This window comes from Anser brachyrhynchus (assembly GCF_964034855.1).
Source record: "Anser brachyrhynchus genome assembly, chromosome: 2".
Classification (NCBI taxonomy): domain Eukaryota; kingdom Metazoa; phylum Chordata; class Aves; order Anseriformes; family Anatidae; genus Anser; species Anser brachyrhynchus.
In genome coordinates this window covers 90991785-91004628 of record NC_137695.1, presented here as the reverse complement: position 1 = coordinate 91004628, position 12844 = coordinate 90991785, and the positions used below count along the sequence as shown (strand labels likewise).

The 12844-nt window shown below is 38.7% G+C and overlaps 1 protein-coding gene across 9 annotated transcripts in view; it reads right to left on the bottom strand.

The window, feature by feature from the left end:
* FHOD3 (formin homology 2 domain containing 3) overlaps nucleotides 1-12844 on the bottom strand; it is a 415825-nt gene that overhangs the window by 88902 nt on the left and 314079 nt on the right. For 6 of the 9 annotated variants that reach the window (XM_080583589.1, XM_080583581.1, XM_080583582.1 and 3 more), the window contains 3 exons: nucleotides 10363-10464; nucleotides 7652-8032; nucleotides 3993-4118 (listed from right to left, as the gene is read on the bottom strand). In XM_080583589.1, the coding sequence (XP_080439715.1) occupies nucleotides 3993-4118; nucleotides 7652-8032; nucleotides 10363-10464 (609 nt within the window). The remainder of the gene's footprint in view (nucleotides 1-3992; nucleotides 4119-7651; nucleotides 8033-10362; nucleotides 10465-12844) is intronic. The other 3 variants (XM_080583587.1, XM_080583588.1, XM_080583586.1) reach the window with 2 other exon arrangements.

Sequence of the window (12844 nt, the reverse complement as noted above, 5' to 3'; positions counted from 1 at the left end):
CGAGGCTTTTTCAAGCTTGCCTAATTGCACAACTGTGTGGCTACCAAACCCAGTGGGAACTGTCTCCTGGCAAATGCATCAGATGAAACCTACCTTGGCAAACACAGCAGCAGGGAACAAAAGATATTTTTCTGGCAATGGAATGAATCAAAGCTGATGCCCAAGTTAGGCGCTTCTGCCACAGAAGTTAGACTCCTCCAGGGTCTCTTCTAACTATAGCCACAGTCAACAATGCATACGTTTCAACACCAGAAACACAGTCAGAGGAGTTATGAAGCTTTGCAAACAAGGAGTTTGCATCCCAGTTTTTATCCTAAATAGCAGATTTGTAGATTGATGCTGCAAATTTTCAGTTTCAGTGACCATATTAGATTCAGAGTCTGAGAAGGCAATCTTTGGCTAAACAAATATCCTAGATGGGAGCACAAGGCAGCAAAATACAGAAGAGCCTTGCAACAAACACTTTCTTCCTCCAGACAAGAAGGAAACTTGGAGGTACAGAAAAACGTTTTTCTCCCTGGTGTGCTCCAGCAACGTCTGGCTATTCCCCTTTGTTAGCAAAATTTATGAGGCTATGAAATTGAGATTGATACTTTTTTCTTCCTTTGGGAATTGGGGAGAGAGTTAGCCGGTGATTTAAGTCATGAAAACTGGGAGCAGGATATTTATGGAGCAAAGCAGTCTGGCAGTTAGAAATAGGAGGACTGGGTTGTACTCATATGCATTAGAAGCAACTTTCACAAGCAGAGAGATATGAGAGAACCAATAACCCCTTCTTCTTTCTTAATAAAAGGCTGAGCTGAAAGTGCCCTGCAATTTGCCCTCCTTCAGCAGGATTCCCATGGCTGCAATATGCACTTCAGAAACATGGCTCTCCACAGGGGACCCAGAGAAATGGGAGAGAACAGTATTGCAAGAAATTGGCAAAAGGCTGCAGCTGAATTTAGAAACCGAGAAACAGTCAAGTAAGCCTTTTCTTCTACTGTACAATCAAAAATATATACACTATGTGTATTTCAAAGAACAAAATCTAGTTACTTTTGCACTGAATTATACTGCTCTTTTTGATTCCGTACTGATCTTAGCCAAAGAGGGTTTTAAAAGTATGAATGTCAAAATGTCAACCACACTACTTCTTTCCACCTAAGTTGTAGCTCTTGTTAACATAAGCAAAACCCAGCCAAGGTTTTGAAAGGCCTGTCAGGACAACTGAATGGCACATGAATCATTCTGCGGGGCACTGTTCTAAACTCTGCCTCTTCCTTCCTCCTCCTTTTCGAAGGTCAGATAAACAGTACCAGGAATTGCCTCCGAAGCTCTTCCCTACATGATGAAAGACAGGGATCTTTCTGCGGAGTCCTTGGATAGCTGCAATCCAAAGCTGAAAGCAGAAAACTCACCTTGGAGCTAACCATAGAGATGCATCTGCTTCTTATCAAGTCTTCCTCTCTCCCCACCTTACCCCCCATCTTTTAACTTTTGTTTGTTTGTTTGTTTGAATCCACATAGATTTTTGCCACCAGGGGGTAGGAAATAGTTTTTACATAATCTAAGGCAAACACCGTTGATAGAAAGCTGTGAAAGCTTTCACGATATTTTCCACTTACTAATTAATGATGAGCATTGCATTATGCACTATACAGCCTACTCTCTGATGAGCAAATGCTACCCCTGGATCTCTACATGGCTATTTCTGCAACTCCTATGCTTCAGGACAATGAAATAGAAGCAGACTTCAGCCTTTCAAAATGGTCCTGTCGTTAAAGCCTGCTGAACTCTACATCTGGATTGGCAGCACACTCAAAAATAACATAACTTGATGCAAAATGGCATCCGAACCTGCTGATTTCATTATTGTTCAAGAAAAAAAAAAAGGGAACTATTCGGCCAGCAACATGCAGCTGTGGCATAGAGGCATTTTTCACACTTCTCAGAGAGTCATAAACAAAATGTGTCAGGCTGTAACACCCCTCAAATATAAGAATGTGGAAAGACTGATGAGATCAACTACCATGAATAGCAAGTTACAAATTTAAACAAGAGATTTTATCAGGTGAGCTGGAAAGTTGTAAATGTAACCTGAAGGAAAGACAGAGATGCAACTCCAGCAACGTGTAAAAGAGATTTGTTGAAGGCAGAGTGTTTGCCAGTTTCAGTGAGAAGCAGAACAAAGTGCAATGGCTGGAAGATGCTGCTAGACAAGATTGCCTCCAAAACATGAAATATTTTCCTAGCAGTGATGATAAATACTAGAATGCTTTCCAGAAGGAGTCACCCACTGTCACTTTAAAACCAATGAAGGTACGGGGTGCCTTCATTTAGCTTCTGTGAGACACATTACAGGTTGGAACAGATGATCACACAGCTCCCCTTTGGCCCGACTATCTATGAATCTGTGAATTTTACAGCTTCATCCTGTGGGGCCAAGGCATTTTGGCTCCAAGCCACCAACGCACTTATGCGCATGCTGAAACGAAAGCTTGCTTCCTTTACTGGATCGGGGCCAGTATGATCAACCTCTTGCAGGACAAGCCCAACTATCTTTAGCCATCTCGGTATTTGACCACATTTGGGTTTCTTTTCTGCAGTAGCAACCAGAAGCTTTACAATGGCAGGGGTGTAGAAAGTTTGACATTCAGAAGCAGCAGGATACCTTTAATTCTTGCTTATCTTGAATCTATTTTGCCAGGGTAAAAGTAGGTAAAAATGCTGCTATGGGGTTTTTTTCTTATGGTTTCACTTGGCAATAATTTAATTCAGATAAGGAAAGACAAATCAAGGCAAGTTATTTGTGGAAGATGAACAAATGAAAAACAACGCCTTTCTCCAGAGATAAACTTAACGCAATTACTCACTTGAAGAAAGGATTAAATCAATACCTCATGGTTAGAAATACATACATGCTGGAAGAGCCTAACTTGAACCATTCTGAATAATAAATTCAAAAGGATGTGAGGCAATAGGCAGGTTCAAACATATATACATACACACAAGCACATATACATGTATTCCTATACATATATATAAATATTCAAAAGTCATTAATAAAATGAAATAGAATATAGACAAAGGATCTTGAAAAAACAGCCCTCAGTTCAAACACAGGGGTGGGAGATTTTTATGAACTAGAGGCCAATTTGGCAACAATTTGAAGCCCATCTGGCCTAATTGGAAATTAGTAGATTATCCTGACAGCATGTAAAATTAAAAACTTCTACCTTTCCTTCTTAATCTCACCATGATATCCTTTGAAGTTGTCACTTACTTTCAGCTTGTAACAGTCAGTTACTTTCTGGTGGTCCAAATCTCTTGCCAGAAACATTATCTTTTTCGTATGTCCATAACATTTTCCCATCTTTTTTTTTTTTCCACAGTACATTACACAACTCAAAACAGTATTTTGATTGTTCAAAATACTTTTTTGTTGTTGTTGTTTTATTTTGCTGGTGGGTTTTAGTTATTTTTTTCTAAGTGAGAGGAGAACCAGTAGGTTAATATGAGTTGCCTTTACTGACAGCAATAAACTTTTTGCCCCAGTGGAATACAGTGATATAGATCATGCATGTCCATCAAGGAACGACAAAATTAAGGCCTAGGGAATTCTGAGCTATGCACATTTATGTTATTCTATACTTGATTTAAGATGATAAAAGTGAAAATAGATCTGCGTGAATTGAATTTAAAACGTAAATAAACAAAATGTGCTTTAATTACCTTTTTGGTACTTAGAACAATATATTTGAGACAACTCTGTTTTATTCATTTGAGTGGAAGAAGAAGAATTGGGATGAAAAAACATCCAGCCTTTAACAGTAACTGAGTAAATGACTTGACAATGAGTGGGAAATGACCGTGTTGAGCATTTTGTACATTCTCTTTCCAGTATTAGAAAAGATATGGCTATTTCAAATAACCCTTCAGAACAGCTTATACTTATCTCCTTTGTCCTCTATATAATGTAACTGTGATAAAACGGTGGTTAAATTACAAACCTGTCAGATTTGGTCTCTTGAGGCGGTGAGAGAGTTGTCCCATAACGAGAAGTGGGTGTTGTAGGGGCACTCAGACCAGAGTAAGGTCGCGGAGAAGAGTAAGAGTTGCTGCTGTAGCTATTGTATCTGAAGAAGTGAGAAGGAAAGTAGGAGAAAGGGAGAGAGAGAAAGAATCCGTCAGCAAGCAGACATGTAACAGTTGATCCTCTTGTTTAGGGGGTGGCAATGATACCATACCCCAGACTTTCTCAAATATCCACATTCTGAAAATATTGCTCTAACCCCAGCTTCAAAATATGCAGCCTATCATTTCACTTTAATATAAACCATGTCATGGAAATACTTAATTCAAAGACTGAACTATTGTTATGGAAAATAATGAGAGATCAGAATGGTCCTCTAAACTGACAACTCTGAGCAGAAATACTTAAATTACTGCTTAGTTACTCAAATTTATTAGCTGTTTTGGGAGCTGATACCCTGCCATTAGAAAAGGGACCCAGCAGTCCATGTCAGCAGTAGTATTTCCTAGAGGAATTAAGGCAAACAGCAGCTTTTTTAAGGCACGACCTGAACATGGACATATATGATTTGCGAATGTTTGCTTTATAAATGAAAAGCACCCACATCCTTCCCAATTAAAGCAGGCAGTATTTTCTTCCCCTCCCCCAACATAAGTCATAGCTTGTGTGCCATTTCTTACAATGCCTGTAAAAAATCATCACCATGGTTAAAATGACATGTCTCTGGAAGCATGGCTTTAAGAATTTCTATCAGCCATTCCCTCTATTTAAAACCAAACCAAACCAAACTAAACCAAACAACAACACAAAAATGCTTGACTTCAATGTGAGCTTGCTGATCAAATTGAACAAATTGCTGAATCAAATGAACAAATTGCTTCCAGGGCTCTTGGAATGGCCACCTCCCCAGAGCCCCTTGTACCAGTGCTTTCATCCTGGCTCCTGTACTGAGCAGAAAGGGCAATTGTTGTGTTGCTTTTATGTGCCTTTAAACCACTGTATTTAAACAGCATATCCAGGAGATGTAGAGATTCCTGATTTGGAAAATTCATAACATTTCTTTTCACAAAAGTTACCACTTCCCCTCTTAGAAAGAATCTGATGCACTGTAGGTGAAGTATTTCAAAAGGACAATTCAAAATCAAAATTCAGTTCAGGAAAAAGGGCACCATCATTTTCTTTATCATAATTCCTAATGTAAAATACATCCTCTTTTACCTTATCCTTCCTGGGCTGCTTCTTCTCCCATGCACATCAGCACTAAGTAATTTCTCCTCACTCAGCAATTTTATTTGAAAATACTGGTTGCTTTCCTTCAGCTCCATTTAACACACTCATCTAGTCATGCAAAATTTCAAAGTTTCAAGCTTCATTCCTTAGGGTACAATAGTATTGCTGATTGCCAAGGCCCGTGTTAAAATCAAAATAAATTTCAGTTAGGGGGTTTTATAATGGAAGGGATTATGCTTCCTTTTTGCCACGGTCCAGTTTTACATTTTATAATACAACTTCCAGACACCATGCTGACTGTCCAAGAACTGAGGATTCATTTTGGGGAAAAAAATGCTATCATGCATATTTCTGAGCTACAAAAGGAATTTTGCTGAATGGGAAATAACTGCCTTCATGGCATTCCTGCCCTAGAAGAAAATGAACTAGAAAAGCAGTCCTGGTGGAGGGCTGTGTAGCTGGGCAGGACGTGCCCCCCCAGTGGCACAGACCTAGCACAGGTCTCCTTTCCAGCATCCTCAGCTCACAAAACATCCTGCCTGGGCCCACACTGCGTGAAAAGGCAAAACACAGTTGCTCTGAGAGTACGTTCCTAACACTAACAGGAATCTCTGTTTCAATTCCACTCATCTGATAGCAGACCTTATTATTATGCTTACTTTTCTTCTCCTTTATTGACACAGTGCAGAATCCTTTTTCAGACTAAGGAATTTCAATTAGTCCAATGATAACTCTAATTAAAGTGGAGAGAACACACCTTCCTTGGACTCTGGGCTACAAGTTTAAACAAAATTATGCTAGAGGGACTGACCTGCACGTAGCATCCCTCTATACCACATTTAGAGGGAGACAGAGAAGCTGGAATAATATCAAGCAAACCATGCATGTGAGGGTAAGCCTGTGTCCTATTCATGGTGTTCCTCTTTCTATCTTCCCTCCGGTGGTGGCTATTACTTCCAGTTTCCCTTCTTGTTTCATATACTACCACAGACTGCAATAGCCTTGTCCCAGGAGCCTCCACTCTGAAGAAACCCCAGATATTCAGACACCTACCTCTTCTATAAACACATTCCTGCCCAAATTAGGCAAGCTTTGCTCTTCTTTTTCTCCAAATAAACACAATACAATCCTCCCCCACATCACCCCTTTATCCTATGTGATAATGAGAAGCACAAGGAAAAAAATGATGAGGAAAAAAATAACTGCAGGAATACTAAACTTGCAGGAGCAGGAAGTATTTAGAAATTAAGTTACATATCTATCCTCTCTAAAAAAGTATAACCCCAAAGGCAGAAGCAATCAGAGACCAATAAATGAGTGTGAGAGGCCTAAGGGAAAATGCATGTATGCAGGGATATGAAAGCTCAGCGGAATCCTGGTGTTCAGTTTGCAATTTAGGAAAGATATGTGAACTAAGGTACCTGTCAGTAGATAAATGGTTTTAAAGCTTTTCATCAAAATGAAAAAACAACTTAAACACCCAAGTATTAAAAACGAAAGATAAAAAAATAAAAGGAACAAAGAATTCAAAATATTTGTTCAGAAGCAGAAATTCAGAAGGATTGATGGAAAAAGGAAAAAAAAAATATGCTCACAATATATGTGTACATTTTCAGCATTTAATTCAAAGAACACTGACCACTGGGAAAGACAGCTAAAAACTGTTACCTTCTCTTGAGGGTGATTCTCTAACATTGCTTTCAGTGCTACCTTTTGTTATTTTGTTTTATTGGAAACAGGCTGAGACAAAAAACGTTTTAGTGTTTGTTTTTAAAGGGGTAGAATAGAGAAAAAATCAAATTTAAAGTAAAAATTATGAGAAATGTATGAGCAACTGAACATGACCAGATGTTGTGGAAGGAAAACTGAGTGCTATATTCTCTTTATAGGGTTTAATCTACCTCTCTTATTACAAGCACAAGTTGAAATTGCACATGGCAGGGATATGCCGTGTAATCTAGCAACAAATTCAGGATTTGGCAGTTCAGTTTTTGAAGCCAGGATTTCATCCCTGAATTCCAAGCACTGATCTGATCTCTCTCGGTTTTACATCAGAAGAGCTCCATTAATTTTCATGAAATCATGCCTACATATTACACCGTTGTAAATGAGAGCAAAATGATGCTCCTTTGTGTGATCTACCAAATCACATTATATATCTACTGCTGCATAGAGGAGGCCAGGATACTTACCAACTATAAACCTTGAAGAGGAGTTAGATGAAATGAAGGCAACAAAGGCAAGGGGAGAATATCAATCAAATCAAAACACAGGCTTACATGACTAAAACTAATACAGTATGTTCTGGAAATAATACAACACAGAGAGCACATTATTACCACTATAAAACTCTTGAAAGGCATCATTCATTTATCTAAAAATTCATATCATCTGTATAAAATCTACCTGTTTTCCCTCATCACCTCTGCTTCCTTTTCTTTCACAGATGCTGGAGACTCTTCAAAGTCATATGAGAAGAGGTGAAAAGGAGTATGTGGTACATAAGGTAATTTCTCTACTGTTGGAGATGCCTTTGGAGTAATGGATGATGATGATGAATTTTGGGAAGAGTTTAGCAAAGCTGCTGCAGGTGAAGATGGTGATGAAAGAACAGAATTGTGATGAGAGACAGATGAATCAGGCACAGAAGAGGAGCTGCTAGAAGAGCTCTTTGCTCTAGAGCAGGGGAGAGGCTTCTCAGCTTGAGAAATGGCACTGGAGATGGCCGAAGAATCACACCACTGTGAAAGGTTTTCCTTCATAGCCTCCTGTGCACCTGGGAACCCACTGCAGGAGGAAAACATTGTGGGAAGGGAAGGGAAAGGGAAAGGGAAAGAGAAAGGGAAAGGGAAAACAGAGGGAAGACAGATCAATGGATCATACCAAGAAAAAGTCTAGGAGAGTCAGGAAAAAAGAAACCTTCCCAATGGTAGACGATCATAATTTTTCTTAGAAGTAAGGAGATGCATCTTTGTATCTTAGTGGGATTCTTCTGGGGGTTGGAAATACTGAGATGTGGAAGCAACTCAGCTTAAAGGAAGGTACTTAGCCCAAAGACTTCATAATAAATTTTCATAAACCTTTTCACAACCACGTTCTGAACAATTTTCAAGTACTTCAAGTTAGGTTGTAAACATTGTCAGAGCAGCACAAAGAAGTCTCAACACACCAGATGATATGTTACACTGAGTATAGATACTTCAAAATACAATCTGCATGACTGCCTCTTGAAGGCCAGGTATCTGATTATCATCCTCCCCAGTGAACCGATATTTTTTTTAACTAAAAGCACAAAAACACTTTATTCATCAAAGATGAAAAATACAACAACAAAAAACACAAAAAACCCACATCAAATCAGCATTGTTCTGTCAAAATTAAGGTTTAGAATGATTTTAAAAGCAATGCCTTACCACATCAATTGTCTAGGAACAAAGCCACTAAATTTATCTGAGTGTCAGCATCCCATTCAATCTCAGTGTTAGAGACTTGCAACTGCGTGCAACAGAAAACACATCTGCTTTACTTTGGTGAAGGTAGGTGTTGGTGAGCAACAGAAGCAGCAAAGCAGGTGAAAAGCCATGGGATCTGCACTCCTGGATATCTGTTTTCACTAGCATCTCCAGCATAAACACTGTGCACGGGCTTTGGGCTGGATCACTCAGCAGGCGGAAGACTTCCTTCTTCCGAGACCACCTACATGCATACAAAGCACGGACCTTATCGGAAGAGTATGGGTTTGGAAAAGGCTATGCAACAAAAATGTAATATAGGTTATATATGTTAGGGTATTATGAAATTAATCATCAGGAATATACCAGGTAATTGTCCTCACAACTGAAACACAGTGGGCAATCTGGAAACCTCCATCTATTTCAACAGCTGTGCATGACAGGAATCCCTGAAACTAGGCTATTCCTACCCTTCCTGACAGGATTTAAAACAAATGGCCAGGGTAAAGGTAATTTTTGTTATGCTACAGTGATGGCGAAAGAAAGTATTTAGAAAAGTCATGGGAATATCACCCTGTTACCTCAAAGTGAGGTATCTTAAAACAACAATGCCCTATAAGCACATTACACCCTTTACATGGCTCCTGCGCTCTACATTTTTTCACAGTATTTTAGTATTTTCATGTGATTTACTAATAACTTGTGTCTTAGCTTTGACTTTTAAGAATAGGATTTGAGGAAATTATCACTTAATTTTGAAATTTCAGGCAGCCATTGGCTAGATTTGCAGACTGGAAGATATTAATAACAACAGTACAGTATTTTCTTTGGAATTTGCACATTAAACAGTTTCCTTTCTTCCTTCTGTGCTGTATAGTGTCTGCATGAATGTGGTTTATTTAAAAAAAAAAAAAGTCCAATCTCATTTGCTGAGTTGCAAAGCCAAACAATTTAACCTAAATCAAATGGCTGTCTGGAAGAAAGAACATATTTTCATTCTTCCAGTTTATTAGGATAAAGTTGCCAGATGCCAAATCCATATATACCTCAGAATAAGTGGAAAATTTTACATGAGAATATTGTTTTGATAGGTGGTTTGTTTATACCCATATATACACAGATGGGCAAGTATGTATAAAATGACATACACTCTTCAGCTTTGCCTCTAAGTAGTTCTTTCCTATTAAAATACAAACAAAATTGATATAAATCATAGGCAGCATTCAAGAAAGTCAATCTTCTTCATATCGGCAGATACTGCTAATAAGGCTATATTGTGAAAATAGGGATGAAAACCTAAGAAACCAAGCAATATCCTAACTCAGCAATGCACAGCAATGTTTCAGCATCACCCTAACTAAAAGATAAACCTAAGCCATGCTTAGAAATTATGCTGTCTGCTAAATCTTTTTATGATTTGTGACTGTTACTCATCTGGTACCAAACTGAGGGAGTGCAAACAGTTCTTAGTGCCTTGAGCCTACACAACTAAACATGTTTCCATTAGCGCACACAGCAACAAAGCTTTTGGATGAGAGAGGACTTCCTTGGGGTGGCTTTAAAAGGACAGATGGGAATGTGAGTGACAAGGTAGATGCTGATGCACACGGGGTGGTGAGTTAATGCCAGAGTGAGGAAAGGTGCGTGGACGCTGAATGCCGATACCTGGCTTTGACCTGTCTACTGGCCTCTTCCTCCCCCTCATCCTCAGTATTGGGCTCTGTGACTGGCTGTTCTTCGTCCTCTTCTTCACACTCCTCCTCCTCTCTGAGGTCACACCAAGGAAAGAGGCATGCAGTAGGATGGAAAGAGAGAAGGTGGAAGAGAAAATGGCATGAGTCCCCAGAAAGAGAAATGCAATGAGGTTAGAAATGGAAAGACAACACCGAGAGGGAGAATTGGGGCACCAGACAGCCACCTAACTTTCTGCAAAGTATGTGTTGGTGTAAGAGTAGCTACCAATACAATAATTTTATCCTCTCTCCCATTTACGTTTTATCTTATTAAAGTCCACAAAGATTTTTTTTTTTTTTTTCCTTGAGCTTGGCTTTACATTTGCTACCTACACAGGCATTAATGGAAAACATTCATGAAAATACCATTGTTCAACCCATTTGTCATTAAGCCGTATCTGGCTTAAAGGACAGTGCAAACTGTGTTGGCATTGGACAGCTGGCACTGGATGTCATATTTATTAAATTAACACAAATAAAACATTCCGGTTAAGCAGCCAATAGCTCAACTAGAAAATAGAGCAGGGTGAACCATTAAGTTAGAAATAACAGAGACCAAATCAGTTTGGGGCTATTTGCAAACAGAAATATTTCAGTTATTGGATGCCAGTATATGAATTATTTCAGTAAAGAATCATTAGTATAGTTGAAGCAGGCTTTGGTTCAGCAGTCAGTCTTGCAGAGGAGAATTTTAAGTCACGCATAAAGCCTCCATAACCTACAAACCACATAAGTAAAAATAAAACTGTATTAAACAAAATAAAAAGGCTACATTTTCTGCCTCCTCTCCCTCTCATTATACCTATTCCTCCCCAAACCAACAGACTCATAGAAAATTTAGAAAATAATCTCCCTTTGAACTTCTCCTGCATTTGCAATTATTCAGTTCTCTACTTGATTTAACGATGAATACCATTAGGTTATGTTCCATGCAAAAAATATAGCATATAAACAGTAATAAAGTTTCTAAGATACTTATATAATTCTTGCATATTCCTGAAAGCTGGTTTTCTTTACTCTAGTTCTAAAGAGATGATTTGTGCATTTTTTCTTTCCATTTAGAATTAGCATGGTTCCATGTCATAAGAACAACGAATATTCACAATGTGAGATCATGAACTCATCATGATAATGCAAAGGGTCAATCCAAATTTTGTTGCATTTGTATGGAGTTAGTCTTACAATAATCTGTAAAATGGCAGCACTTGGAACTTTTTCGAAACACTTCTACAGAAGATGCTTTTAAACATTCCTAAGGTATCGTAGTGACATAACCATGTTAGTTCTGCAGATCAGCTATCTGCTAGTCCTCTCCTCAGACACATACCTCTCCTAAAGATATACCTCTTGACTTTCACACACATATATATCAGCATGAGAAAAGAGAAGAGAAGAGAAGAGAAGAGAAGAGAAGAGAAGAGAAGAGAAGAGAAGAGAAGAGAAGAGAAGAGAAGAGAAGAGAAGAGAAGAGAAGAGAAGAGAGAGAAGAGAAGAGAAGAGAAGAGAAGAGAAGAGAAGAGAAGAGAAGAGAAGAGAAAGAAGAGAAGAGAAGAGAAGAGAAGAGAAGAGAAGAGAAGAGAAGAGAAGAGAAGAGAAGAGAAGAGAAGAGAAGAGAAGAGAAGAGAAGAGAAGAGAAGAGAAGAGAAGAGAAGAGAAGAGAAAAAAAAAGAAAAAAGGAGAGTGCTCATATCATCCCTTCTCCTTACTAGTGAGGAGATCAATACTGGCTTTGCTATTATCACCTGTGAAGGGCAAACATCTGCATCTGCCAGCTCTAGAGCAACCACATTTGGAAAATAAATCATGAAGCTCTGCAGGATCACAGTTTTGTGATAAGAGCACAATGCATCCTATAATGCTGATAGCATGGCTATTGTTAATATGAACAAGAGTTGCCCCATTTACTACTGTGTTTTAAGCTCCCACCAGGTTTCCAGATTGATGATGTCAAATCCCTCACCTTCCTCAGTTGTTTCCAAATGCCCCAAATCATAAATGAAATACTCATCAGATAGAATGGAACTTGTAGGTTTGAAATTGTTCTTTGAAACTTTATTCTTTCACCTGAGTGAATGACATTAAGGACACAAGCTTGTAGTGAATGCACTGGAACTTAGTACAATATGGGTTGAATAGGGAACCATTAGTTTTATATTTGCAGTGAATGGAAAAAGAAGCCGAGAAGAAAAAAATATGCAGAACCAGAAAGGCATGGCCCATGGTTCAGGACCACTTTGGTCCCAAAACTAATGCTTATGAAGTAAGTGACACATGCTGAGTACTTTTCTTGTGATCTTGTCATCCTCTTTTTTGCATCTTATGTTTATAAGCCTGAACCTATGGTCTAAAGTCTTGATATTAAGTCATTCATTTACCAGTAGTGAAAGCTGTTCCCATTCCCACCACTCAAAGTT